The following is a 25,299-nucleotide window of genomic DNA, read 5'->3' as shown; positions in this document are numbered from 1 at the left end:
GCGTATTGTCGGCCCTGCCCAGTGTCTTTTGCTAAACTACTCAACGCTTCCATTCTCAGGTTTCTACAACATCAAGGCTCATCATTCTGGAGTTCAAGATAAAAACTAGGAATATGCTCTTTGAGATAATACAGGAAGGCTGCAGAAGATACAGATCAGCTCTAAATTTCTGAGAACATTCAACTTTTTTTTTTTTTTTTGCACTTATCAAGCAGATACAACAAAATGCCATTGGTTTAAAAAAACAGACCAAAAGGAGCATTGTTAGGGTTTACATACACTAATTTGGCACCCCTGGACAACCTACTTGCAGCATGTAGAGGCATCTTTTGTAAACATTAAATATTTAGATTATGATATAAATGAACAGCTAGATCAACATTTTAATTTTTGTTAATTTTATTATTATTGAAAAATGAAACACAAACAAAATGTAAAAAATGACCGTCCATTTTACAATAAAATTATTGTACAGGCATACATATAAAATGCGTTTTTTTCAGATTTCCTCTCGTAGACTTCATAAAACAAAGATTCTTGGCTGTCTTTTACAAAGTCACTGATAAAATGCTTATGTCATTCAATTACAGTAATACAGAGTTAAAATATATTGTACTTCTGCCATTTTATCTTAAAACCACTGCTATTCCTGCATGTAGGGCGAGCTCTGCCGACATGACAGCTGAATGCGGTCCTCATGATGAAGTGATCAGACACAGTCACAGTTCATGTAAACTAGAACCTTCATGTTCGAAGAACAACCATTGTTATAAGACCTGCAAGACAGAGAAAAATAAAGTACTTTGTATGACTTTGAATAATAAATTATAAAAAAAAATAAGAAAACAAGGACAGTAAATGCCTGCAGGTTAAGATAATCATACAAACTCCTTTAAGCCGCGTACACACGGGCGGACTGTATGGCGTACTTAGTCCGTCATACAATCCGACGGACAGTCCGTCATACTTTCGACTGAACGGACTTGACCACACACGGATGCACAAACAGTCCGTCGAAAGCTTGCGCGATGATGTGTACAGCACGTACGACGGGACTAGAAATAGGAAGTCCAATACATAGCAAAGCACCTTTCTGCCGTGTAAATCCTTTCTGAGCATGCGCCATTCTTAGTCCGCCGAACTAGCCTACTGACGAGCGGATTGTCCGCTGAAACCAAAGTACGACGGACAGAATTTCGAAAAATCCGAAATACTTAGTACGCCAGACTGCACGCTGAAAAAGTCAGCTGAAGCCCACACACGAGCGGACTGTCCGCTGAAATGTGTTCAGACGGACTAAGTACGCCATACAGTCCGCCCGTGTGTACGCGGCATCAGATTTACCATCACTATGTATGCAAAGGTTTACCTGTTTTGATATAAATTAAATGAATCGTTTAGGTTCTTCCTCATATTACATAGTTTTGGTAAGGATATTGTACAAATGTTGCATAATAAGATTGTGTAGTGTATGGCCAACTTCACACTAATGTCAAATATGAAAGCATTTAATTTAGTCTGAATCAAGAGAGGCAGCCTTCCTTTTGAATGGTTGTAACTTTCAATTCATTACCCCTAAAACATATTAATTATTGACACTATGCAAATACACCAGCCTCTGCGGACCATGGATTGGTGGCACCCTAGGGTTCCTCCAGCGGATTCTAGGAGTTGCTTAAACAGAAGTGACTTATCTCTTATTTTATGCTGCCTATGTGATGCCACTCAGCGGAGCCAACAGTGTAGAACTAGTGCAGACTTTTCTATCATCTCTCAGATAATGACACCAATAATAATGTTAGCTGTCTAACTATTTCGCTGGTTAACACATTTTAGGCCCGGAGATTACTTAAAACCTCCAAAACATTATATATTTTCTGAAAGCATAGTTCCTGTAGAATAAAATATTGAGAGTTGGATGGTATCACATGTAGAAGTGATTTACTGGCTATACAGCTGTTCAAATCATTTCTACTACATAGCTGGCAGCCAGGAGCTAAAATTTAAAACAGACTTCTGGCTGCCATAACCTCTGGTAGATTGTTTACATGGCAAGTGCTGCCACCAATATAATAGTTACTGTATGTCAGTGAAAAGGTAAAGAGTGCCATTATTGCAACTTCCTACCAATGTAACAGCACATTCTTTCTTCTGGAATCTCTCCAACTGACCACCAATGTAAGGAATCGGTTTCCCAGTAATGTAATAGTTAGGTCAGCAGCAGCTTCTTTGAGTCAGTTCCTCCACCTTATAACCCTTTCCCTGCCTTATCTCGCTAACTTGCCAACCAAAGCCAGCGTTCGCTGAGGCCTGAACATCTACCGCGTAAATTTTGCAAACGTGTTGTGGAGATGTGACCCCATGTCACAGGAGCATATAAGCAGTATATGCCTGATTTTGGCAGGAATACTAATTACACACCTATGGGCTGGGTTCATAAACATGCCAGGAAAAGAAGTCAGTGATCAGACTTGGAGACAGCTCCACCCAGCAGACACGAAGTCTGGTCAGGAGGTCGGGAGGGTTCCAGTAGGAGACGGCTCCAGAAGAAAGAGAGAGGCGGTCTCGGAGTCTAAGACTGCAGGTGACAGTCTGGGTGTATGTCTGAAGCAGGCAGGTGTAGCCTGTGACTAAAGCAGCACGAAGCTGACAGCGAGTAAGCCAGGAAGCTACCGTTTGTTTATACAGTGATGGCGGAACCCCCTGCGAGGGAAGATTACTGTTTGTTTGAACTTTTTTGTTTCCTTTAAATAAAAGTGGGTTGCCATGTACTAAAAACACAAGTCTGGAGTGGCACGTTTCTGGAACATTGCATGCACCACTTGAACCTAATCACCCCGCATCGTCACAGTGTGAATAGAATACCAGGTGACAATCTCACAGACTTGGGAAACTGGGGCCTGATGCTGAAAAGACCACAAAGCACCAACACTTCTGGTGGAGTGAGCCTTTAAAGGAAAAGGGAAACCTTCCCTCTCAGGTCATGCACCTGAGTAATAAATTGCTGAATTCACCTAGCAATTGTGGATCAAGCAGCTCCCTTTCAGGCACCAAAAGGCAACACAAGCAGAGAATCAGATAGATGAATGAAGGATATGTAAAGGAGATAAACTTACACAACCCTAACCACATCCAAACTGTGGAAAGCAATATCACTAGGATGTTTAGGAGCGGGACAAAATGATGGCAACACAATGAGGGTTATATACGAAAGGGAAATCCACTTTCACTGAAACTGCACTTGGAAGTGCAGTCGCTCTAAATCTAAGAGGTAGATCTGAAATGAGTGGAAGCTCTGCTGATTTTATCATCCAATCATGTGCAAACTAAAATGTTGATTTTTATTTTCCTTGCATGTCCCCCTCGGATCTACAGCGACTTTACTTCCAAGTGCACTTTCAAGTGCACTTGCAGTGCAAAGTGGATTTTCCTTTAGTAAATAACCCCCAATATCCTGATTTAAATGTGAAGCTGCAGCCACATTGTGCAGAAAAGAGTTTTGAGGTCTCAAAACAGCCTCGTCATTGTGAAGCACAAGAAATGGCCCCTTACAGGATAAGGCCAAAGGTTCAGTAACCCTCCTAACAGAGGTAATAGCCACAAGAAAGTCACACAACCTGGACAAAAGCTTTCACAAGGGAATGGAAACCCATCCTACAGAGTACTTTCTAGGATGAAGCTTCCTCCCTTCGCACCAAGCAAAGTATGCTTTCCATGTGCAGTGGTAAACCCTGTGGGAAGAGGATTTTCCTGGCAGTGGGGGAGGCCAGAAAGTCAATCCCAAAGCATCCTGTCTTTCAGAACCTGGGCTTCAACAGCCAAGCCATTAAAGCCAGCGACCATAAATCAGGATGGAACATGGTTCCTATAGAAAGTCCGGATGATCCAGTAGAGCTCCTAGAGTCTTCTAGGAGTCTGCCTGTGTCCAAGTAGCATGCCCTCATGGACCAATTTTGTGAGAATGACTGAGATGCATTCTAGGGGGAAACACGTAAAATCAGGTTGAACTGATGTCATGGAGCCACAAGGATATCCAATGCAAAGGCTCTAGGATCCTTAGTCTTAGTCCTACGTAGAGCATTCCTCACTGGAGCCAGAATGACCAAAACACCTCTGGTGCCACTCTTCAGGATTCAGATGTTGATGGCTTAGGAAGTACGCTCTGCAATTTTCCACACTTGTAATATACACCATGGACAGGGCCAGAGCTTGATCTGATTTTCCCAACCCATCCACACAGAAATGGAATGCTTTGGGAATGTTTGTCTAGCTGAAAAATCTGCCTGAAGGACACAAAACAGGCAAAAGAACATTTTGAAGAGGGATTAAAATTTTATTTCCACAGGGTACTTAAACACCAGAACATCACCACCAGGACTGTATGCATCTTATTTAGGTGAGACAGTGTGAGGTCTACAACAGGGACTGCACAATTTTTGTAGAGCTTTTAGATTCCTTCCATCGTATACTATAGCATGAACCGTTTTGAGGGCACAAAAACCTTGTCCAGCTTAGGCCAGTGCTCATATAATTCCTCTTCAGTATGAGACCAAGACATTTCTTACAGACCACCTTGGCAAGGATTCCCACTGTGGCCTTTTGGGCCTGGGAAATGTTTGAGGCTTAAGTCTTCTCTAGTGAAGATTTGTTTGCTTCAGGGGAATCCACTTTCTCAGACCCTCTCTCCTCCACTTCCTCCTCTTCCAGCTCTAAGAAGGGTGGAAGGGGGAATTCACAAAGCAGCTCCTGAGGAGACACTGTCCTAAATCCTTACGGATATCTGCCAGGTGTTCCAACACAGTGGCCAAAGCAGAAGAAAATTCCTGCTTGGATATAAACCTGAGGAAGCAGCCCCTGAAGGAATAAAAAAAAACAATTAGATGCTGACTGAGATCCAGAGCCAGTCTTTTGCCCCAAGGAACAACTTGTAGGGGGGAAGACTGACACAGGTCCTATGATGAGCTTCTGTCCCCAAGTTTGCTCTCTCCCTGAATCAAATCCACCCCGATAGCTGTGCCTTCAGAAGAGGTGTGCTACTTACAACACCGGATACAGTGGGGAGTGTTAGCCTTCCATTGTCTCACTACTGGGAGGTCTGAGGTCCCAAGGTCATGATGCGGCTTGTGATTTGCCCTGGGGAGCTAGAGGGGATGTGTGGAGCGAGGTCGGTGTCCCAAATGCAAAGACGCAATTTCCAAGATGATGCTCACACATACACAGTCTGACCCAGCTGGCAACACTTGCAAATCCACAATTCAGGACAATGGCACCCTCTGTGTTTACCACAGGCGCCCTAACCAATCACACACCTTGACTCCCATTTTCATTGGGAAAACCCAGACAACCATGCCTGCTTTCCCACAGCCTGAAAGCAGGAACACAATGGTGGGCCAATTATTTACAGTGTGATCATTTCAGAGTGGCTCAGCCTTCCCTTTCCAGGTCAGTTATGATCACAGAGTCTTTAGGGACTGGGCTCCACCAAAGCAGACCAAGGCCCTGTACTTGTATAATACCGGATAACTCATGCATTGCGACTCCCTGCCAAGGATGATGCTTTCCGCAGGGTCCATTGTGTGTAGCAGCTCAGAGGTTGTTCCTGTTGTTCTTCCCAGGGTCCACTGGGGTTTACAAGAGCACCAAGGGCTCAGCGGCTGAATGCAAATATGAAGAAGATCTAAACTGAATAACAGATGGGAAGCTTTCTCACCAGAGAGGCATGCTCATCATCTAAGGACACTAGCAATGCTGGGAGTGAGAGGAGTTATGCAGGGTTGAGCAAAACTTTGCTATTCACCAGCATCCAATTACCTGACGGTACAGCATAAGCCAATGGTCTAAGAATTAACCATTTTCTCTGTCCTGTGATTGTATGATTAGGAAAATATTTTTTCATTTCTCAGCATGCATTGGTTCTCATCCAGACATTCAGCTTCAGCCTCTGCATTAAAAAGTGAAACACAATAGTATACATGTTTGGATTGTAAAATATACACCCACCTCCTTCCTATCCACTCCCGGCAGAGTCCTCTTTCCATAATTTCAAATGGTTATTAGGAGAGCCTGTTGCATGCATCAAACTGCAGATGTGGAAGGACCACAGGGAATAATTGCATTTCCCATTTTCTTTTAAGTTCATTTGCTGAGTGTAGTACCTTTTATAGCCATCTAAACTACTCTATTACGTTTCACTTATTGGCACTGGGCTGCAGAAGTAGGTTGCTGGGTTTTTATATAAAGTTATACTTGTTAATTAAGAAATGCCAAAAGGAGCCAATAAGATTGCTGACAGAAATACTGTGAAGTACAGCATTGCCTTATTTAATACATAAGAAGGTGAAGGGAGGTACTGTTTATCTCTTAGCATTCTTCTAGTTCAAGTTCTAGTGCATTGGACTACCCATTTTCAGCCTTCAAGTGTCAGTGCTACTATTTTTGTTGAGGGCCCCCTGCTGTTTAGAAAAGGCACTGCACTACAAATGAATTGATTGACCCCGATTCACAAAAGTCAAAAGTTAACTGTGGTGGTTTTGCGCAATCTTTACTGAAATTTAGATTGCTTGGTTAACAAGAAACTTGCTAGGGTACGGGTTGAGTGTGCTATGCTTAGTGTTTTACTTACCTGAACTGCAGCTCCATTGAGATCTTCACTGTATAACTTGCCTGGCAATGCAGTCTTACTTAAAAAATCTTCCCAGTTGTTGCATAGCAAAGGCACTGCACATGGGTGGCATGTAGTCATCAGACATTTAAAGTAGTGTTAGCAGGCTGAGGGGCTGTGGACAAGCATTCCAATGAAGTCAACGTAGTTCAGGCCATCCATGCAGGGGATGTAGTGCTGGTTTGGGAGCAATTTGAAGCTAAGCTGTGTGGTGTGAGACAAGCTTGACAGCGAAGATAAAGAGAGCACAACCCTTTGCAAAATTTTGGTACAAAAATAAAACAGCAGAACAGTGGTTTACATCATGGTATGTTCCCTTATATGCCCTGATCTATAACCATTACATATATGATGTGGTCTGTCACTAGCATTAACAAAACAGTTTTTGTTTAAATAAGTTCCCCCGTAATACAGTTTTATTATCTGATGATCCTGTCTGTGGATTTGTTATAGTAGGTCTGAGGCACATAAATAAAGGCTGACCCAGTGGTAAGTACCCCCAGCAGTACAATATGGTCTGTCTCAGGCCTTTTTCACTTCTGCTGGGCAGCTTGACCTGTTACAGGAAGTAAAAGAATCAATGGATCTACTAACAGGATGAAAATGGAGGGTCCTAAAAATCAAACCTGCGTAAATGCTATTAACAGACCTAATTCTATATGTCATTTTTTTATTTTGTTCACAGTTACACTTTAACTTCCTCTACACTTGGATCCATCATTAAGGTATAATGTGCCACTTTACCTTCTGCTGGTTTTCAAACTCCCTAAGGCTCTAAAACCTCAAGTTTTATTTTATTTTTTGGGGGTATTGGTAGGAGTAAACTTACAAAGACGCTATCCTTTATCCTCTTTCGTATACAAGATGTTTTGATTCTTCTCCTGCCCCACTTGGAAAGATGTCCCATCACTTCCTTTCCCTGCTACGCCATCCTCAGCACAGGAAGAGAAGAAATCGCTCCAGTGGGGATACACACAACAAAAAAATGTTGCCCTTTCCCACTACACCTACAGCAAAGCAACAATGGTTTGGGATCAAACTGGGTTTTGGTTTTAACTGAATTATCCACCCTAGCTTTTCCTTTAACCTATTATGAAAACTCTTAAGCCTAAATGCAAGATTAAACTATAATTTTAAAGGCTAATATTGCAAAAAGGTTAACTTTAACCACTTCAGCTCTGGAAGGTTTTACCCACTTTCTGACCAGGCCATTTTTTGGGATAGGGCATGGCGTTGCTTTAACTGACAATTGCGTGGTAATGTGACACTGTACCCAAATAAAATTGATGTCTTTTTTTGCCACAAATAGAGCTTTCTTTTGGTGATATTTGATCTCCACTGTGGTTTTTATTTTTTGTGCTATAAACAAAAAAAGAGCGATAATTTTGAATAAAAAACAATATTTTTTACTTTCTGCTATAAAACATCCCCAATAAAAAGAAAAAGAAAATCGAATTTCTATATCAATTCAGGCCAATATATATTCTGCTATATATTTTTTTTGGTAACCCCCCCCCCCCCAATAAGCGTATATTGATTGGTTTATGCAAACATTATAGCATCTACAAACTATGGGATATATTTAGGGACATTTTTATTGTTTTTACTAGTAATGGTGGCGATCAGTGATTTTTAGCGGGCCTGCGACATTGCGGCGTACAAATTGGACACAGTGATCAGTACTAACAAAATTCACTGTCACAGTATGAATGACACTGGCAAGGAAGGGGTTAACACCAGGGGCAATCAAAGGGTTAAGTGTGTCCCTGGGAGGTGCTTACTAACTGCGTGGGAAACGGATACACTGGAAGAAAAGAGAGATCTGTGTTTCAGCTTGAAGCTTGAGCTGAAACACAAGATCTCTCTTTTGCTCCATGACAGATCAGTGGGTTGCCTGGTTTACATAGGCAGACCACTGCTCCGTCTCTCCATCGCGGCTGCTGGACCCTCTAATTGGCTTCCGCAGTGTCCAATCACAGCGGGAGTGGCGTGTGCACAAAATCACGTACATGTATGTGATTTTGCGCAGCCAGGCCACCTTGCCACAGTATATATACGGTGGGCGATCCGGAAGCAGTTAAAGGCTAAGGTCAACTTTAAGTCAAAAATAATAAAAACATATAAAATGTGCATTACTATTTTTTACACAGGAGCCTGCAAAGTATTGCACTCACGATCAATGAATCACATGTTCAATGTCAGGCTCCTGCGCACACTCTCCCTCCAGCTTTTTGCCTGTGCCTCTGTATAGGCTTTCAGTTAGAAAGCTGGAAGAATATTCAATGGACTACGAATACACTGGGGGTGAGGAGTGGACAGGTACTGGAACAGGTTACACCCCAAATTTGTTTGTAAAAGGTAACATGTTCCTTAAGGTGAACTAATCCTTTAGACACATATTCCATGGGGGTTGCTAGTGTTGGACATTCAGGGTCCCAAAACTGCATCTGCCCAACTGTTTTGTTTCTTGAGCCCTGCACATTGTGCACTCCTAACCCTGTACGATGTGCTTTACATACTCTTGACCCCAGTGCTCTGTGTGTTATTGTAGATGGAATGTGCTCTTGACCCCAGTGCTCTGTGTGCTAGGCACTCCAGAATCCTGCTCTCTGTCCAATATGCACTCCTGAGCCCTGTACCCTGTTATGCACTCCAGACTCGCTTGCTCTTTGAAATACACACTACTGAGCCTTGTGTGTTGTGCACTCCTGACCCCTGCACTATATATACTAAGTGGTACATATATACTCCTGACAACTGCAATAGAACATTATGTACTTTTGACTCCCGCTGTTTTTTGCTATATTTATATGCTATATTATACAATATATACTCCTAATCAAAGTGTTTATTGTCTCAACAATTGCTGGTTGCCAAGTAGTTACTGTTTTTTATCTATTTATTTTTTATGAAGTTCCTGCTTAGGGTAGGTTATGTGCAGAAAAACACATATAAAGGAAAAGTTAATTCTTCCACCATGTGGTGCATCACCCAATCTCATTTCTCTGGGTGCCCCAGGTCTTTCACAGTCCTAGCAACACCCTTGAGTGAAGGCTGAGATTTTACCTTGTAGTGATCTTACTGCAAATATAAAATTGATTTGCCTAAGTTTTACAAATGCTGTATTTTCAGTGGTCTACTTCTGCATTGACATGCAGAACAAAGCTAGAGCAACTAAATAGAACTAGCAACGATTTTACCTCTTATCCTTGCTCTGGGAGAGCAAATACTACATTGTAGACAGTGTCTGGATTTGTTTTAAGGTACTGTATGACCATCTCTTTCAAGACATAATGCTAAACAGCTTACATATAATAGGGGAAGCTCTTAATGCCTCATCATGGAAGATGATTTTTTTTCCCTGGTTAAGACCCATACAGCTATGAAATGCTAAAAGGTAGTGGTCACATGTGTTTTTTTTGTGTGTTAGATTCACTAAAATGAAAGATTTTATCACAGGAATAATTATTGTTTTCTTCCAAAATGTCAAATACATTATGGTATGTATGTATGGCCAGTGTAGATGCAAATAAAGCTATGATTTGTGGGATATACAGTATTTACACTGTCTGGACTGTAAGGAGACAGTTAAAAGTATCTAACGTAGAGTTAATGAATGGTGCAACTTGTCAGACTATTACAGACTACAAAATTAAGGATTGTTAAACTAACTTTATAAGCAAGACCAAACAGGTCTGCAAATATTTTAATACAATAATTTAGTCCAGCCACTGCCTGACCTGTATCCTTGCATGGTAGGCTACACATAGATAATATCAGTGACAATGCCAAGTTCTGCTTTTCACTTTACATCTGAATGCCCTAAGTCCTGACCACAGTCTGTGTTTGTACTGAATGTGTTTGATTGGAAGATTACCTACCTGATTACATGGAACAGAATGTAGGGATTTGTAATAACAGAGACAATCCAAGTCAATAGCAAGTCTACCCACAACATCCTGACAGTAACAGAGGAGTGCCTGCTGGGACATGTGCTAATTTTACAATATAGTCTACTGACTCCATATATTTGCTTTGGCTTTGTCTGTGTTAAATATGTAGGCTTCATACAGCTTATTGCAACGGAAAAATGATAATGGATTTCAGTGCAACAACATGGGCTTTCAAAGTTCAATTCCAACCAACACTTTTTCCACTGAGGATGCTTAAGATCCTCCGTCAGGTTTTTATTAATGTATGTGTCCTTATTGTTGATATTTCCAATGATTTCGTAACCCTTGATTACACAGAGAGACAGAATACCCCCAATAAGGATGCAGACAGCAATAAAAATAGATTTTTGTAATATGTATTTCTTGGAGTTCATTGAGGGACATGGAATTTGGACAAATGGGTTATACCGTCACATACAGGAGGATTTGGACACAAATAAAAAAAATTACCAGTTGGTCCACTCCCAGCATGTCTAAATTTTGTAGAAAAGCAAAACTAGAAGCAAAGATCATAGACACCTGTGTCCCTCAATAAACTCCAAGAAAGGTATTTTAGAGTAAATACAAAAAGAAAATAATTTCTCATTTACTAAGAGACACATGGTTCAGAAACAACTGGAGTGTCCAAAAGAGGGGTTGGCAACAGTAATAAATGATAGACTCAAATAACAAAATAATTTAACAGACGAGCATCATGGTCAATATAGGTTGTACTGCAAGGCCAGTCATGGAAAACAACGTTTTGGAAAGGATCTCCAAATAGACGCATCTACAGGAATTGTTAGCACTTTGCAGAATGGGATAATGAAATATCCATAGTAAGCTAAATTTTGGGTTCCCACAAACAGACTCTGCCTGATGCAGGAGGGGTTCAGAAAGAAAGTGTCATCACTCAGTTCTTCAGCATTGGCCTTTTTTTGCGTAAAACAATGCAAACAGGGATATTTAAGATAGCTCCTGATGCTTGGCTTACATGGTCTACTCACAAATTGAGTCTTGAAAGACAAAGTCACACCAGAGGCTGTGCCAAAGCTCTGGACCCAGAAAGCGTTCCATGGTTAATTTAAGCCTAGTACACATGGGCCGAATATCAGGTGGCATCGGCCAATTCAACAGAAAGCGGCCGACATTTAGATTGTGTGTACGGCAGCAGGTCTGACAGAAGCCACATGTTCAGCAGGCTTCTGTCGAAGGGGCATGACCAAAAAGGGTCTGCTGACTGGTGTGTTCTATCCGGGGGGGGGGGTTTGGGGGTGAATCCCCCTGTCAGAACACAATAGCTCAGCAGGGGAGATCACTGTACTAACATTGGATTGTTAGTAGAGCAGCTCCTCCTGAGCTCTTCAGAGTTTTTGTTTGTTCAGTCTGCTGGGTTGAACAAAAAAAAAACTACTAGTGTGTCCCAGACTTAACACAATACACTGAGGTCTGGAAAGTGCCACAATGCAGATCCTGATTCCCAAACAACATATTCCAGACTATACCTGCAATTGTCCAGTCCAGTGAAGTCCAGGCGTGGTCTCCAAAGCTACTGCTAAGGATATACTTATTGCGATAGCTGTGTATAAAAATCAGCCTAAGCAGATCTTGAGGGAAATATTATCTTTAAGGAAAAAGAAAATGGCTAGAAAAAAAAGGCATGCAGGGAGTGGCAGGAGTATTATTGGCTGGTCACTGATTTTTTTTATTTTTTTTGCCAGTGTCCAAATCCTCCTGCAATATACCTCAATTGTCTCTGTCCCTCAATGAACGAGTAAAAAAACTTGACAGAGCTAACAATTACCTGTTCTAATAAAAAACTGCTTCCACTTTAGGATGGTACTGGTGGACTCTATTCGCACTGATTGCTATTTTAGGTGTGTTGTGGGTGTAGTGTTTTGCAAAAAGTAAGGCTTAAAGTTTCAGCAAACCATGCGTGCATAGGGAGGAATGGTAATGCATATAAGAAGGGGCCTTTAACACTCAAACAGCAACAACAACGCTCTACAGATGATAGAATAGAGCCTGTGGCATATTTTATTATCACTAAAGTATTCTTACCTAAAACATAGGCAGCTACTAATTTCTGATTCACACTTAAGTGGAGGTAGAGAGGCACCACAGATTCCATTTCACCCATAGTGGGCATCATCAGTGCAGCGATGCAAACCATGCCGAGGAAGATCATCAGCAGACTGGGCCCTGAGTTGGAGTTTCTGATATCTGAAACAATAAGAATAAAACTGTTCTATTGCTATGTACAATATTTGTGGCTAGAGCTTAACACATTTCATTTATTTACAAAATTCATCAAAAAATAAATATTATCTCTGCTGATATAAAACTTAAATTGCAAGATGTGCCACGATGCCTAATCATACTGATAGATCTGTATTGAGAGAAAGAACACTTATGGTGGCCATAATGAGCATGATCACAAATTCTTTAAAAATTTTAGTAGCCTGCCCATTATGTTGATGTTTTAGATTCAGGTCTTATAACCAGGAACAAGCATAAGCATATAGAATTCTAAAACTTTTTTTATGTTCTTTAACCACTACAGATCCGCGCTATTGCCAAATGACGGCATTAGCGCGGACCTACATTTCCGGGACTACGTCTATTGACGTCGTCCCGGATACGAGCGGCCTGCGCGCCCCCTGAGGGGCGCGCGCGGCGCGCTCTGTGATCGGCGAGTCCGTGAGACTCGCCTGATCACCGATCCGTGCAAGGGGTCGATCCCGACCCCTTATCACGTGATCAGCTGTCAGCCAATGACAGCTGATCATGTGATAAAACGGAGCCGGTAATCGGCTATTATTCCTCCTCGCGCTGACAGCGCGAGGAGAGAAAAAAAAGCCGATCACGGCCAGCAATACAGCTGACCACCTGCCCCCTGCCAGTGCCCACCTGCCCACCGCCGTGCCATCCTGAATAAAAGTAAGTGCCCCCCATCAGTGCCCCCCATCAGTGCCCATAGTGCCACCTACAGTGCCACCCACAATGCCACCCACAATGCCATCCAGCAGTGCCACCAACAGTGCCACCCACAGTGCCCACAATCTGCCTCAAAGGTGCTGCGACCCAGTGCCGCCCATCAGTGCCCAGCAGTGCCGCCCATCAGTGCCCAGCAGTGCCACCTATCAGTGCCACCTATCAGTGCCACCTATCAGTGCCCATCAGTCCCATCTATCAGTGGTACCTATCAGTGCCCATCCGTGCCACCCATCCGTGCCACTTATCTGTGCCACCCATCCATGCCATCTTATCTGTGCCCATCTTTGCCCATCAGTGCCGCCTTATCTGTGCCCATCGGTGCCGCCTTATCTGTGCCTATTAGTGCCGCCTTAACTATGCCTATCAGTGCCCACCAGTGCAGCCTATCAGTGCCCACCAATGCAGCCCATCAGTGCCCACCAATGCAGCCCATCAGTGCCCACCAATGCAGCCATCAGTGCCGCCTAATCAGCGCACTTCAATGAAGGAGAAAAATGACCCGTTTGCAAAATTTTATAACAAACTATTAAAACATGATTTTTATTTTTTAATTTTTTTATTTTTTTGCATCTTTTTTTGTTTGTTTAGCAAAAAATAAAACTCCGAGCTGTAACTAAATACCACCAAAAGAAAGCTCTATTTGTGGGAAAAAAATGATAAAAATGTCATTTGGGTACAGTGTTGTATGACCGCGCAATTGTCATTCAAAGTGCATCAGCGCTGAAAGCTGAAAATTGGTCTGGGACTGAGGGGGGTTTAAGTGCCCAGGAAAGCAAGTGGTTAAAAGCACGCTTGTTCCAGGTCTGTGCCTGAAAAAGTATTGAAACTAGGCAGCTAGTATTTTTAAAAGAGGGCCAGCAATGTCAGCGCCCACATTTTTTATTTACAAAGTCACTTTAATAAACCTCATCTATAGCAATAAAGCATTAATTATTTCATGGAGGAACATGGTAAACATATTATATTTCACTTTCAATTGGCAGAGTTTTACCAGAAACAATGACAGAAAAGAGCCAATTAGAAAAAAAGAAAAAACTGCATCGAGGAGAATGGGGCCCCCTCATAATGGCTGCAAGCAGGTGGGCCAGCCCAGGAACTAAAGCATAGAGATCTCATAAATAGCATTCCCAGAAGATAAAAAATATGCCAGGGGTTTAACTTTCCAGTATCTACCAAGTGAAATATTTTTGGGTGGACTGACTCTTTAAAAATATACTCAGGTACACAGAGAGTTTCTCAGTACCAATGTAAAAAAACCAGGAACAATGGAGTAATTAATTGAAATGTTTCTTAAAGTTTGTCTGCAACAGTTAAAGGGGATGTGCACTCCCGATTTTTTTTATTTTTTTTTTACAGTTTAAAATTCCATTTCTAATGTCACACCCACTTTTAGTGTTTTTTTCCTCTATCCATGTCCGTTTTTCTTTAAAATCGCAACTTATATAAATAATATACTGCAGTTTTCATCTTGCTTGTGGGCATTTGAAGCCCACAAGCAATCACTTCCTGGTTCCAGTACAGTAGATGTACCATCATTCCTTGCTGGTTCCCGGGCATGCTCAGTGGTAACTGCATCGAGCGACTTAAACATCTTTGTTGCCATCACAACGGGTGGCGTCTTAGGAAGTTCCCGCCCCCAGTTGTGATGTGAAGCGTCGCGTCAGTTGAAATCCCACGAGATTTTGCGGCGGCTCTCTGCACTGACTCCTGGGATGAATGACACGAGATCCCAGGAGACAGTGCAGCGAGGACAGGAAATTATGCGAATCCCTGCCCACAGCCGCAGGGACATAACACAGGCAAGCCACATATCTCAAGGTACGAAAAAAAAAAAGGTCCATTGAGCACTCTGTGCTATATTTGGAAACCACTGAGCTTAACTTGTAAAATTGTGTGAAGATCCGCTTTAAATATATAAGGTGAATAACTTCACTGACCTGGCTGGCAAGGTGTCTGCTCAAAGAAGACACTTTCTGCTATATGCTCCTTGAACCTTTTTTCATCCTCCTCTTTGTGCTGTTGCTCTTTAGCGGATGGAAGCAGCATTGCTATTACCTCTTTACGTCCCAGTGCTTTTCTCTGGCTTTGTTCGGACACTTGAAGGCGAAATTTATCGATAACCCCGAAGTGACTGGCTCGGACATCTTTGTGCCGGATAACACTAAAGCACAGAGGAAAAAAAAATGTACAATGCATTTGGTTAGGAGAATTACCGTATATACTCGAGTATAAGCCGAGATTTTCAGCCTCTTTTTTGAGGCTGAAAGTGCCCCCCTCGGCTTATACTCGAGTCATCGCTGTCTGCCCGCTCGATCAGCGTGTCGAGCAGACAGACAGCGGCCATTCTATTCAAAAGCCGCGCCTCCGGCTCCGCCTTCGCCTGTGATAGGCGGAACACTGAATTTCCCAGCAGCCTGTGTTCCGCCTATCACGGACATCGTATCATCCTCGTACTACGGACGAGGATGATACGACGTCTGTGATAGGCGGAACACAGGCTGCTGGGAAATTCAGTGTTCCGCCTATCACAGGCGAAGGCGGCGGCGCAGCTTTTGAACTTTACAATGGCCGCCGACGAAGAGGGCACGGGACGGCACGGCACGGGACGGGACGGGACGGGGGCAAGGCAAGGCACGACACGGGACGGATGCAAGGAGGCAAGGCACGGCACGGGACGGAGGCAAGGAGGCAAGGCACGGGACGGAGGCTCGGGACAAAGGTAGGCTGGACACACACACACACACACACACACACACACACACACACACACACACACATGGATGGAGACACACACAGGGATGGATGGATGGATGGATGGAGACACACACACACAGGGATGGATGGATGGATGGATGGAGACACACACACACAGGGATGGATGGATGGATGGATGGAGACACACACACACAGGGATGGATGGATGGATGGACACACACACACACAGGGATGGATGGACGGACACACAGGGATGGACGGACACACAGGGATGGACGGACACACAGGGATGGACGGACACACAGGGATGGACGGACACACACACAGGGATGGACAGGCATGTCTCACCCTCGGCTTATACACGAGTCAATAAGTTTGCCAGTTTTTTTGGGGGTAAATTGGGGGCCTCGGCTTATATTCGGGTCGGCCTATACTCGAGTATATACGGTAATAGAATTTTCATGTGTTTTTTAAATAAGGATACAAATACACAAACAAGACATAAAGACAAATACAGTAAAATGCAGCTTCAGGTCATTTAATAAACAGTAAAACGGTCACACAGTTCCATAACCACTATGATAGGCCTAGATCACTCATATAATCAGAGTAGAAATTTCAAAGGAAAAAATCATAAGTAAAAAAAACTTGCTTTTTGATGTTTTATCTAATCTAATTTTTAATGGAAGGCAGTACAGGCTCACTTAAAGAGGAAGTAAACCCTGATGGGTTTACTTCCTCTTTTTTTCCCTGCAAAGGTAAAGCATAATGGACTACTATGCATCGCATAGTAGCTCATTATGTGTCACTTACCTGACACAGGAGCCAGCGAAGTCGCCGCTGTCCCCTGTAGTCCGCCGCATCCATGTTGCTTGTGGCGTCTCGCAGCTCCGACGAATCACAGCGGCGCAACCGCGATGACGTCACTCCCGCGCATGCGCACGGGAGTCGCGCCTCGCAGCTCCGCCGCTGTCATACGGCGAAGCCGCGATGACGTCACTCCCGCGCATGCGCACGGGAGTCGACAAATTTGGCAAATCCATTCTTGGATTTGCCGCATTTAGTGCGCATGCGCGCCGCTGTGTACGGCGCATGCGCCGTAGACAGCGGTGCCCATTTTCGGGCAAATATCTCCTAAACCATATAGGTTTAGGAGATATTGCTTGGACCTACAGGTAAGCCTTAATCTAGGCTTACCTATAGGTCCAAGTTGTTTGGAAGGGTTTACTTCCTCTTTAAAGCGGTTCTGCACCTAAAAAAAAAATATTAAAAGCCAGCAGCTACTAATATTGCAGCTGCTGACTTTTAATAAATTGACACTTACCTGTCCCAGGGTCCAGTGATGTCGGCGGCAGATGACGAGCGATTGCTCGTCTCTCTGCTGCCCCCGCCGCCATTCTCTGTCAGGGAATCGGGAAGTGAAGCGTTGCCGCTTCACTGCCTGGTTCCCTACTGCGCATGAGCGAGTCGCGCTGCGCGTCTCTTCTGGTCCCCTGCTGTGTCCTGGGAACTGTGTTTTTCCCAGAACACAACGGAGGGGGGGGGGGGGGGGGGGGGGGGGCGGGGCACCTGCGGCGGTCTGTACCGGAAGTGGGTGCAGATACCTGGATTATCCAGGTAATTGCACCCCCTCCCCCCTGAAAGGTGCCGATTGTGGCACCGGAGGGGGGGAGGGATCAGATTAGCGGAACTTCCACTTTAGGGTGGAGAACCGCTTTAATGTGACTGTCAATAGAAAAATGTTTTTTTTAAACAAATAACAGTATATTTACCTGCTCTTTTTGCACAGAGCAGCCCTGATTCTCTTCCTCTTGGGTCCCCTGCTGGTGCTCCTGGCTCCCCTCCCCTGCAGAGTCCTTCCATAGCAAGTTTCTTGCTGTAGGGGCAATTCATGTGGGCTCGCTCCTCAGCCGCGCTTTGTGTGTCCATTCACCTGCCCCCACTCCCTCATCACTAGCTGTGATTGACAGCAGCAGGAACCAATTGTGACTGATGCTGCTTCTGACCCTATGAAGACGTTGAGAGAGGGCAGCGATGCTGCTCTCACGCGCAACGCTGGATCAACATCTAAGATAAGTATAAAGTATAAGATAAGTATAAAGGGGGCTGGAGGGGAGCTATACACATACGTTTATTTTTACCTTAATGCATTAAGTTAAAAAACCTTCTGCCTTTAGAACAGTGTTAAAATGTTAGGTATGGTGGGCAAACCTTCGTACAACATTATATTAAGCAGCCCATTTCCTTCTAATGTTCCCTGCACTTCAGAGATGTGGAGGAAGCAGGAAGAACCAGTCATAACTGTGGGGAACCCTGAAAATCGACATCAACCGAGAGTATCGGTTTCCCAGTGAAGTTCAGGGGGCAATTTCTTCGAACAGAGCAGTGTTAAGCCTCATACACACGGTCGGACTTTGTACAAACTTTTCCGTGGACTTTTGTACAAAGAGCGTGGTCCACAAGCTTGTATTGCATACACACGGTCGGACTTTTTGGCAACAAACACGAACGTAGTGACGTCACAACATACTGACGCCACTTCAAAAGAGGACTTTCAATGACTCCAGCGCCACCTTTGGTCAACTTCTGTATTGTAGTCTGATCTTTTGCATTGGTTCTGAGCATGCGTGTTTGTATCTTGTACAAATGTCTGATGCTTTTGTGTACACACGGTCGGACTTTGCTCCATCGGACTTTTGTTGCCAGAAAGTTTGTCCATTCGCACAGCCAACAAAAGTCAGATGAAAACAGAAAAAGTTTGTCCGATGGAGCGTACACACAGTCGGATGTTGCTCCAAAACAGCTAATTTGCATGTTTGTTGTCAAAAAGTCCGACCGTGTGTACGGGCCTTAAGTATTCTGTTTCTTCTTTTCAGGTAAGTGTTTGCTGGAGAGTCTTTCATTATGTGCCAGGGTCACATTCAGCTATTTGAGAATAGTACTTACATGTCAACACAACACTGTGGCTTCACTGCACCTGCAGCATCAACAACAGCGTACTTGTTTGGGGACGTACAAAGAACTAGAGAGGACAAAGAAATAGCGTGATTCGTTTATTTATTACAAATATTTGCATAAAAAAAAGAAGTTTACAGTAAACATTTTGGGAAAAAAATCACTATTATTATTAAAAAAAAAAAGACACATAAAAAACACCAACAAAAATAAATTAGCTCCAAGTTCAATTATTATTATTATTATTAACGATTTATATAGCGCCAACAGTTTATGCAGCGCTTTACAACGTATAGGGGGGACAACACAATTACAGTACAATACAGGATTAAAAACTTCAATTAAAAACTTCTGAAAAAAAAAAATCTATAACCTACCTTTCTTCCCATAAGGAGGTTCACTCTTTTTTGCCTTGGGCTTAGAAACACAACAACACTGAAGTAAACAACGCATGCTTGAGTGAGCTAATCCACAGCATTCTTCCTACTCTGACATCTCTGCATTCCATTTAGACCATGTTCATTAGTCATGTGATGCTCATGCACGTGAGTGCAAAAATATTTACTGACTCAGTAAACAAATCTGTTCTTTCAGCCAATGAATGAAATGTGTAAGGGTGACCATACATAGCAAGATAGTTGTGTCAAATATAAGCTTGTGACTTGTTACTTTCCAGCAACAAGCCAATCATATAACATTCTACTTATTCAAACCTGCTGTAAATTAATGACAACCTGATTGCTAGGTGACCTACTTAAAGCCTAACAAACTACAAAAGGTACAATTCTTTTTGGTGTCCAGTGAAGTAAACAATCTGCTACCCACTCATACACCTCTTTGGTTCAACAGACAATTTGGATACAGCGATGGACATAAGAACAATAAATGCCAATAAGCTGCTTATTTTTTGTTTGTTTAATCTAAAAAGCACTAAAAAATTTGTACAAATTAGTAGTAATATAATATAATATATAATATTTTATTGATTTTAATACATTATTCAACTAAAGGTGAAATCTGCCATGGGTGTTGGATTTAGTAATAGGATTAATACCCTATTAACACCCATTTTCTTGAGTGGCATATGTATTCTAGTCACAGGTTAAAGTTTAGTGTGACATTAAACTGTGATTTAAAAAATCCTATTTAAAGTTATGTATTCCTAAAGCGTTAGCTCACCTTTTCAGGAAAAATAAAAAGGTGAACAAACACCGGACATCTTTCCCACTCGCCAGTCCCTGCTGAAAAGTTAAACACTTTAACCACTTGACCTCCAGAAGACCCCCTTCCATGACCGGGCCATTGTTTGCGATATGGCACTACCTTACTTTAACTGACAATTGAGCAGTCATGTGACGCTGTACCCAAATAAAATTTATGTAATTTTTTCCCACAAATAGAGATTTCTTTTGGTGGTATTTGATTACCTTTGCGGTTTTTATTTTTTGAACTATAAACAAAAAAAAAAACACAATTTTGAAAAAACAACAATTCGATTTTTTAAATTTTTTTATTGAATATGTTTTATAACAGAAAGCAAAAAAATGTATATATACATTTTTTTTGCTTTCTGTTATAAAACATATTCAATAAAAAAATTTAAAAAATCGAATTACTTCATAAATTTAGGCCAATATGTACTCTACTACATATTTTTGTTTAAAAAAAATCCCAAAGAGCGTATATTGATTGGTTTGCGCAAAAGTTATAGCGTCTACAAACTATGGAATATTTAAATTTATTTTGATATATTTTTTACTTTTAATGGTGGCGATCAACGACTTATAGCAGGACTGCGATATTGCAGCGAACATTTGGACACTGACACTTTTTGGGGACCAGTAACACTAATACAGTGATCAGTGCTATAAATATGCGCTGTTACTGTACTAATGACACTGGCTGGAAAGGGGTTAACATCAGGGGTGATCAAAGGAGTAACTGTGTCTGGCTTGTGTTTTATTACAGTGTGGGAGATGGTATTATGAATAGAAGGCAGGGAACCCTGCTTTACGGAGACACAGGATCTATTCTTGTCAGAATGGCGATCTGCCTTGTTTACATAGGCAGACCTCCATTCTGTCTCTCTGCTGGATTATCGGAAGGACCTTCTATTGCTCTCAGCCTACTCCAAATTCCTTTTTTTTGTTTCAGTCTGATCCGACTTAATGCTAAGGCCGGATTCACATATGTGCGGCTGCGGTTTGTGGCTTGGGGTCCGGTGCATTTCTGTTCACTGGGCCAAATTTGTGCTTGAACTAGCACCTGAACCGTTCCCAAAAATGCACAGGACCTTGCCGGAAACCGCGGCCGCCCTGGACATGTGTGAACCGGCTCCATTGAAAGCTGGTCACATTCACATGTCATGCTAAATGAATGCGGTTAAAACCCCATTGAATTCCCACATATATGAACCCAGCCTAAAGGGTAGCTATGTTTGCTCTCCATGGTTCCACCATATAAGGGAAGGTAGCCACAGCTCTTGCTCTTTCCCCAGATGAATTATGAACGATCGAATGTGTAGTGTGCATAGAGCAGTGCACATGACCAACAACTAACATCCACTCTTTGTTCCAAACAAAAGGAAGTGAGCGGTAAAAGGAGAGGTTTGGCAGCTCACAGAGGATGTTACAAGAAAAACACAGTAAGATATTATTTCATGAACAATAGATTACAGGGACATTAAGTTGTGGATTTGTAAGGATTATCTTCAGAGAATAAATATATTTAGGCTGGGTTCACACTGGTGTGAACACAGACATCGGATGTTATTTTCACCACATTGCTGTGCAGATCACATGCAATGTCTGTGTGATGCAAATTCAGCTATACAGTTTGTATGGCTGAATCTGCATCGCATTCGAACCAAAATGGTACAGGACCCTTTTTTTTGGTCTACACTGGAATCGGATCGCATTGGTATTCACACCCATGTGATCTGATTCCTGTACCATTTCAGTTTACACTGTGATCTGCGAACCGATCTGGGGGTGTCATTAACTTCACATTGACACACGCAGCGGTTTTCAGATGTCAATGTGAAACATTGTGCGATTTAGGTGCGATCCGGGAACCCACGCAGGAATCGCACGTTTCCCACATCGTACCAGTGTGAACCGAGCCTCAGTGTTACTTTAATACTTTAAATCATCCACTGCAAAAAAACTTTGGTAACACCAAAGGACAAACATGGAGCATTACTTCCCTTCTGTCTGCCGCAACTACCACCACAATGAGCATTGGGACATGTAGTTCCAAAAGAGCTTTGGAGAGATGCAACTCCTAACCCACAGCCCAACCACAGACTTGCAGTTTGGATCTGGGGGGGATCTGGAGACTTATAAAATCTTCCAACTGGAGCACAGCTTTAGGGATGAAATACCAACAGTTTTATTTTCTTTAGAATCGTTTTTGCCTTAAAGTGGTGTTGCCACCAAAAAAAAAAAAAAAAAAAATCTGAAAATTCATATAAAAAAAAAAAGTAATAATTGGAAATTTTTTTTTTTTTTTTTTACTCACCTCTAAATGCATGTTGCTAGGGGGTCCCTCGTAGTCTGCCTTCTTCAATGCCCAGGCTGGTGACATCACTTCCCCTCGCGCTGCACAGTCATCTAGGACCTGTCACGTGCCTCAGATGACTGTGCAGCGTATCACGGTGCCCCGTGCCGCTCGTGCATGTGAAGCCACAGCCGGGTGCCCACAGTAAGAATGCAGATGCGAGCGGAGCGGGGAATGAGGGGGGCTTTGTTCCCCCGCATTGCTGGACCCTGGGACAGGTAAGTGTCCGATTATTAAAAGTCAGCAGCTGCAGTATTTGTAGCTGCTGCCTTTAAATTTTTTATTTTTTTTAGGGGGCACCCCACTTTAAGTAAAATTAAAGTTAAAACAAATATGTTAAAATGAACAACAGCTGCACTCCAGTGTTTTTTGCTAATCTGCTGTCTTTCTGTAGGCTCTCTTATACGGTCTTCTCCTTTAGGAAATCTCCATACCCTCCTCTTCTTTAAACTGGGCAACAAAGTCAAGCTGTATAAAGGAGTCCCATCTACTATAAAAAAAACACACCACTCCTTTAACTCTATCCATGCTGTGATGTTGAATTTGCTATGCATGGCTTACAGCCATGATAATATGGAGGATAATGAAAACATCTGTACAGCATATCAGAGACGGCTGATCTCACTTACCTTTAAACTTTAAGGCAAACTCATAAGGGTTGTACAACGTTAACACTTGCTTGTGTGTTGACTGATCATCGGCATAAAATATTAGTTCAGTTGGAAAGACAAACACAGGAAGGTTTCCTTCCACTAGCTCTGGCTGCCGTTTCTGCTGCTGCATTGGCACAGAATCCGTATTTCCTCTTCAGCTCCTTTTGTCTCCCGGAATTTCAGTTTTCTTTTTTGGTGCTGGGAAGACCTCTAGTGCATCCTGTCAGTTCTGCAGGAGTAAGAGAAACATCAGGACAGCAATCTCTCTTATTTTACACAGCAGATGCCATGTCACTCTACCACTGCCAAAATGCTGGAACTCCGGTTACCACAGCTAGGCCGAGCCATTTCAAGCAGTTTAACCCCTTCCTAGCTGCTGTCTCAGAATACTTGCTTATTTCCCTTGTGATTTCCTGAAAACACTCGGCTATTCGGATTAACCACTGCCCAATAAGCTTTACAGCGTAACTAAAGGTAAAACTTTTTTTTTTTCATTTTCGATAGAGTAAGGGAGGGTTCTAATCCCGTCAGCTTTGTTTTTTGTTTTTTTGCCATCTGTGTCCTATTATGGAGATTTCTCTTCACTTCCTCTCCCATAGCTAAAACAAGAAATGAGAGGAAATTTCTCCAAAGTGAGGGAATCCCGGTGTGTCTCCAGGGTCACCAGAACTATTGGAAGATTTCCTCTCTATTAGTGCTCCGATGACAACCCAAAATTTGCGATTTTCTTTTACTTTTGATGATAACGTTAAACATAAATAAAGATAAATAGAGGTGGGTGAATCTCCCTAACAGGGACACAGACAGCAATGAAAAACTGACAAGTGTTCTAATCTTTCTCTACCCCATCCAAAAAAAAAAAAAAAGTTTTGCCCTTTGTTACACTTTAAAGTGCTTTTGCAGTCAACTTTTGAAAACCTTTTTTCCCCATCGTCCATTGGATCAGCTGCCGGCGCCTCCATCCTAACTAAGGGAAACAGGCAGTGGAGCCTTGCGGCTTCACTGACCATTTCCTACTGCGCATGCAGGAGCCGCGCGGTGCTTTGTGAATGGCCCCATTGTTTCCTATGACACACACAGGTCCCAGAAGACAACAGGGCCAAGGAGGAGGAATTGAAGAAATAGGAAGAGGCAGATTAGGAAGACTGCCAAGCAACAGGGGTTTCTGAGTAAAAAAAAATTTTTTTTCAAATTTTTTTTGAATATTTTTTTAAGAATGTTAATGTAATTTTTTTTTTTAGGGTGACCCTCCACTTTAACTATAGGGGTTATTTACTAAAATTGGAGCGTGCAAAATATGCTTCCAGGTTTTATTGCCATTGCTTAAGGTTGGTTAAGGTAAAGGCTCGTTTAAAAAAAAAAAAGTAAAAATAACAAACATGTTATACTTAGCAGCATGGATCCTCCTCTTCTCGGGTCCCTCTTTGCTGCTCATAGCCCCCCCCCTCCTTTGAGTGCCCCTCAGCCAGCAGCTTGCTATAGGGTGCACCCAAGCTGAGTCAGAGCTCCTATCCATTCAGACACAAAGCCCCGACCTGGCCCCACCCCCTCTCTACCCAGATTGGCTGACTGACAGCCGCGGGAGCCAATGGCGCTGCTGCTCTGTCTCATCCAATCAGGAGGAGTGTCTTGGATGGCTGAGGGGATTGTGGACATCACCAGCGAGAGAAGGGGCTCAGGTAGGTAATTAGGGGGGTTCCGGGGGGGGGGGCTGCTACACACAGGTTTTTTTTTATCATAAAGAGGTTGTAAACCCTTGTGTTTGATGCATTAAGGTGAAAAAACACCTGGCAGTCACCGGCCCCCCAGCCCCTCATTTTGCTTACCT

General features: G+C 42.8%; 1 protein-coding gene across 4 annotated transcripts in view; it reads right to left on the bottom strand.

Annotated features, from left to right (window-relative positions):
- Positions 1–381: 381 nt before the first annotated feature.
- MOSPD1 (motile sperm domain containing 1) overlaps positions 382–25,299 on the bottom strand; it is a 67,045-nt gene continuing 42,127 nt past the window's right edge. For 3 of the 4 annotated variants that reach the window (XM_077491652.1, XM_077491577.1, XM_077491727.1), the window contains 5 exons: positions 23,448–23,700; positions 19,252–19,327; positions 15,528–15,751; positions 12,655–12,816; positions 382–776 (listed from right to left, as the gene is read on the bottom strand). In XM_077491652.1, coding sequence (XP_077347778.1) covers positions 745–776; positions 12,655–12,816; positions 15,528–15,751; positions 19,252–19,327; positions 23,448–23,601 — 648 coding nt within the window. In that variant the 5' untranslated portion in view covers positions 23,602–23,700 and the 3' untranslated portion in view covers positions 382–744. Of the gene's footprint in view, positions 777–12,654; positions 12,817–15,527; positions 15,752–19,251; positions 19,328–19,637; positions 20,148–23,447; positions 23,701–25,299 lie in introns of those variants that run through there. The other variant, XM_077491804.1, reaches the window with a different exon arrangement.

This window comes from Lithobates pipiens, unplaced genomic scaffold, assembly GCF_037356315.1.
Source record: "Lithobates pipiens isolate NorthernLeopardFrog02 unplaced genomic scaffold, aLitPip1_a1.2 Scaffold_1, whole genome shotgun sequence".
Taxonomy (NCBI): Eukaryota; Metazoa; Chordata; class Amphibia; order Anura; family Ranidae; genus Lithobates; species Lithobates pipiens.
This window is presented reverse-complemented; position numbering and strand designations above follow the sequence as displayed.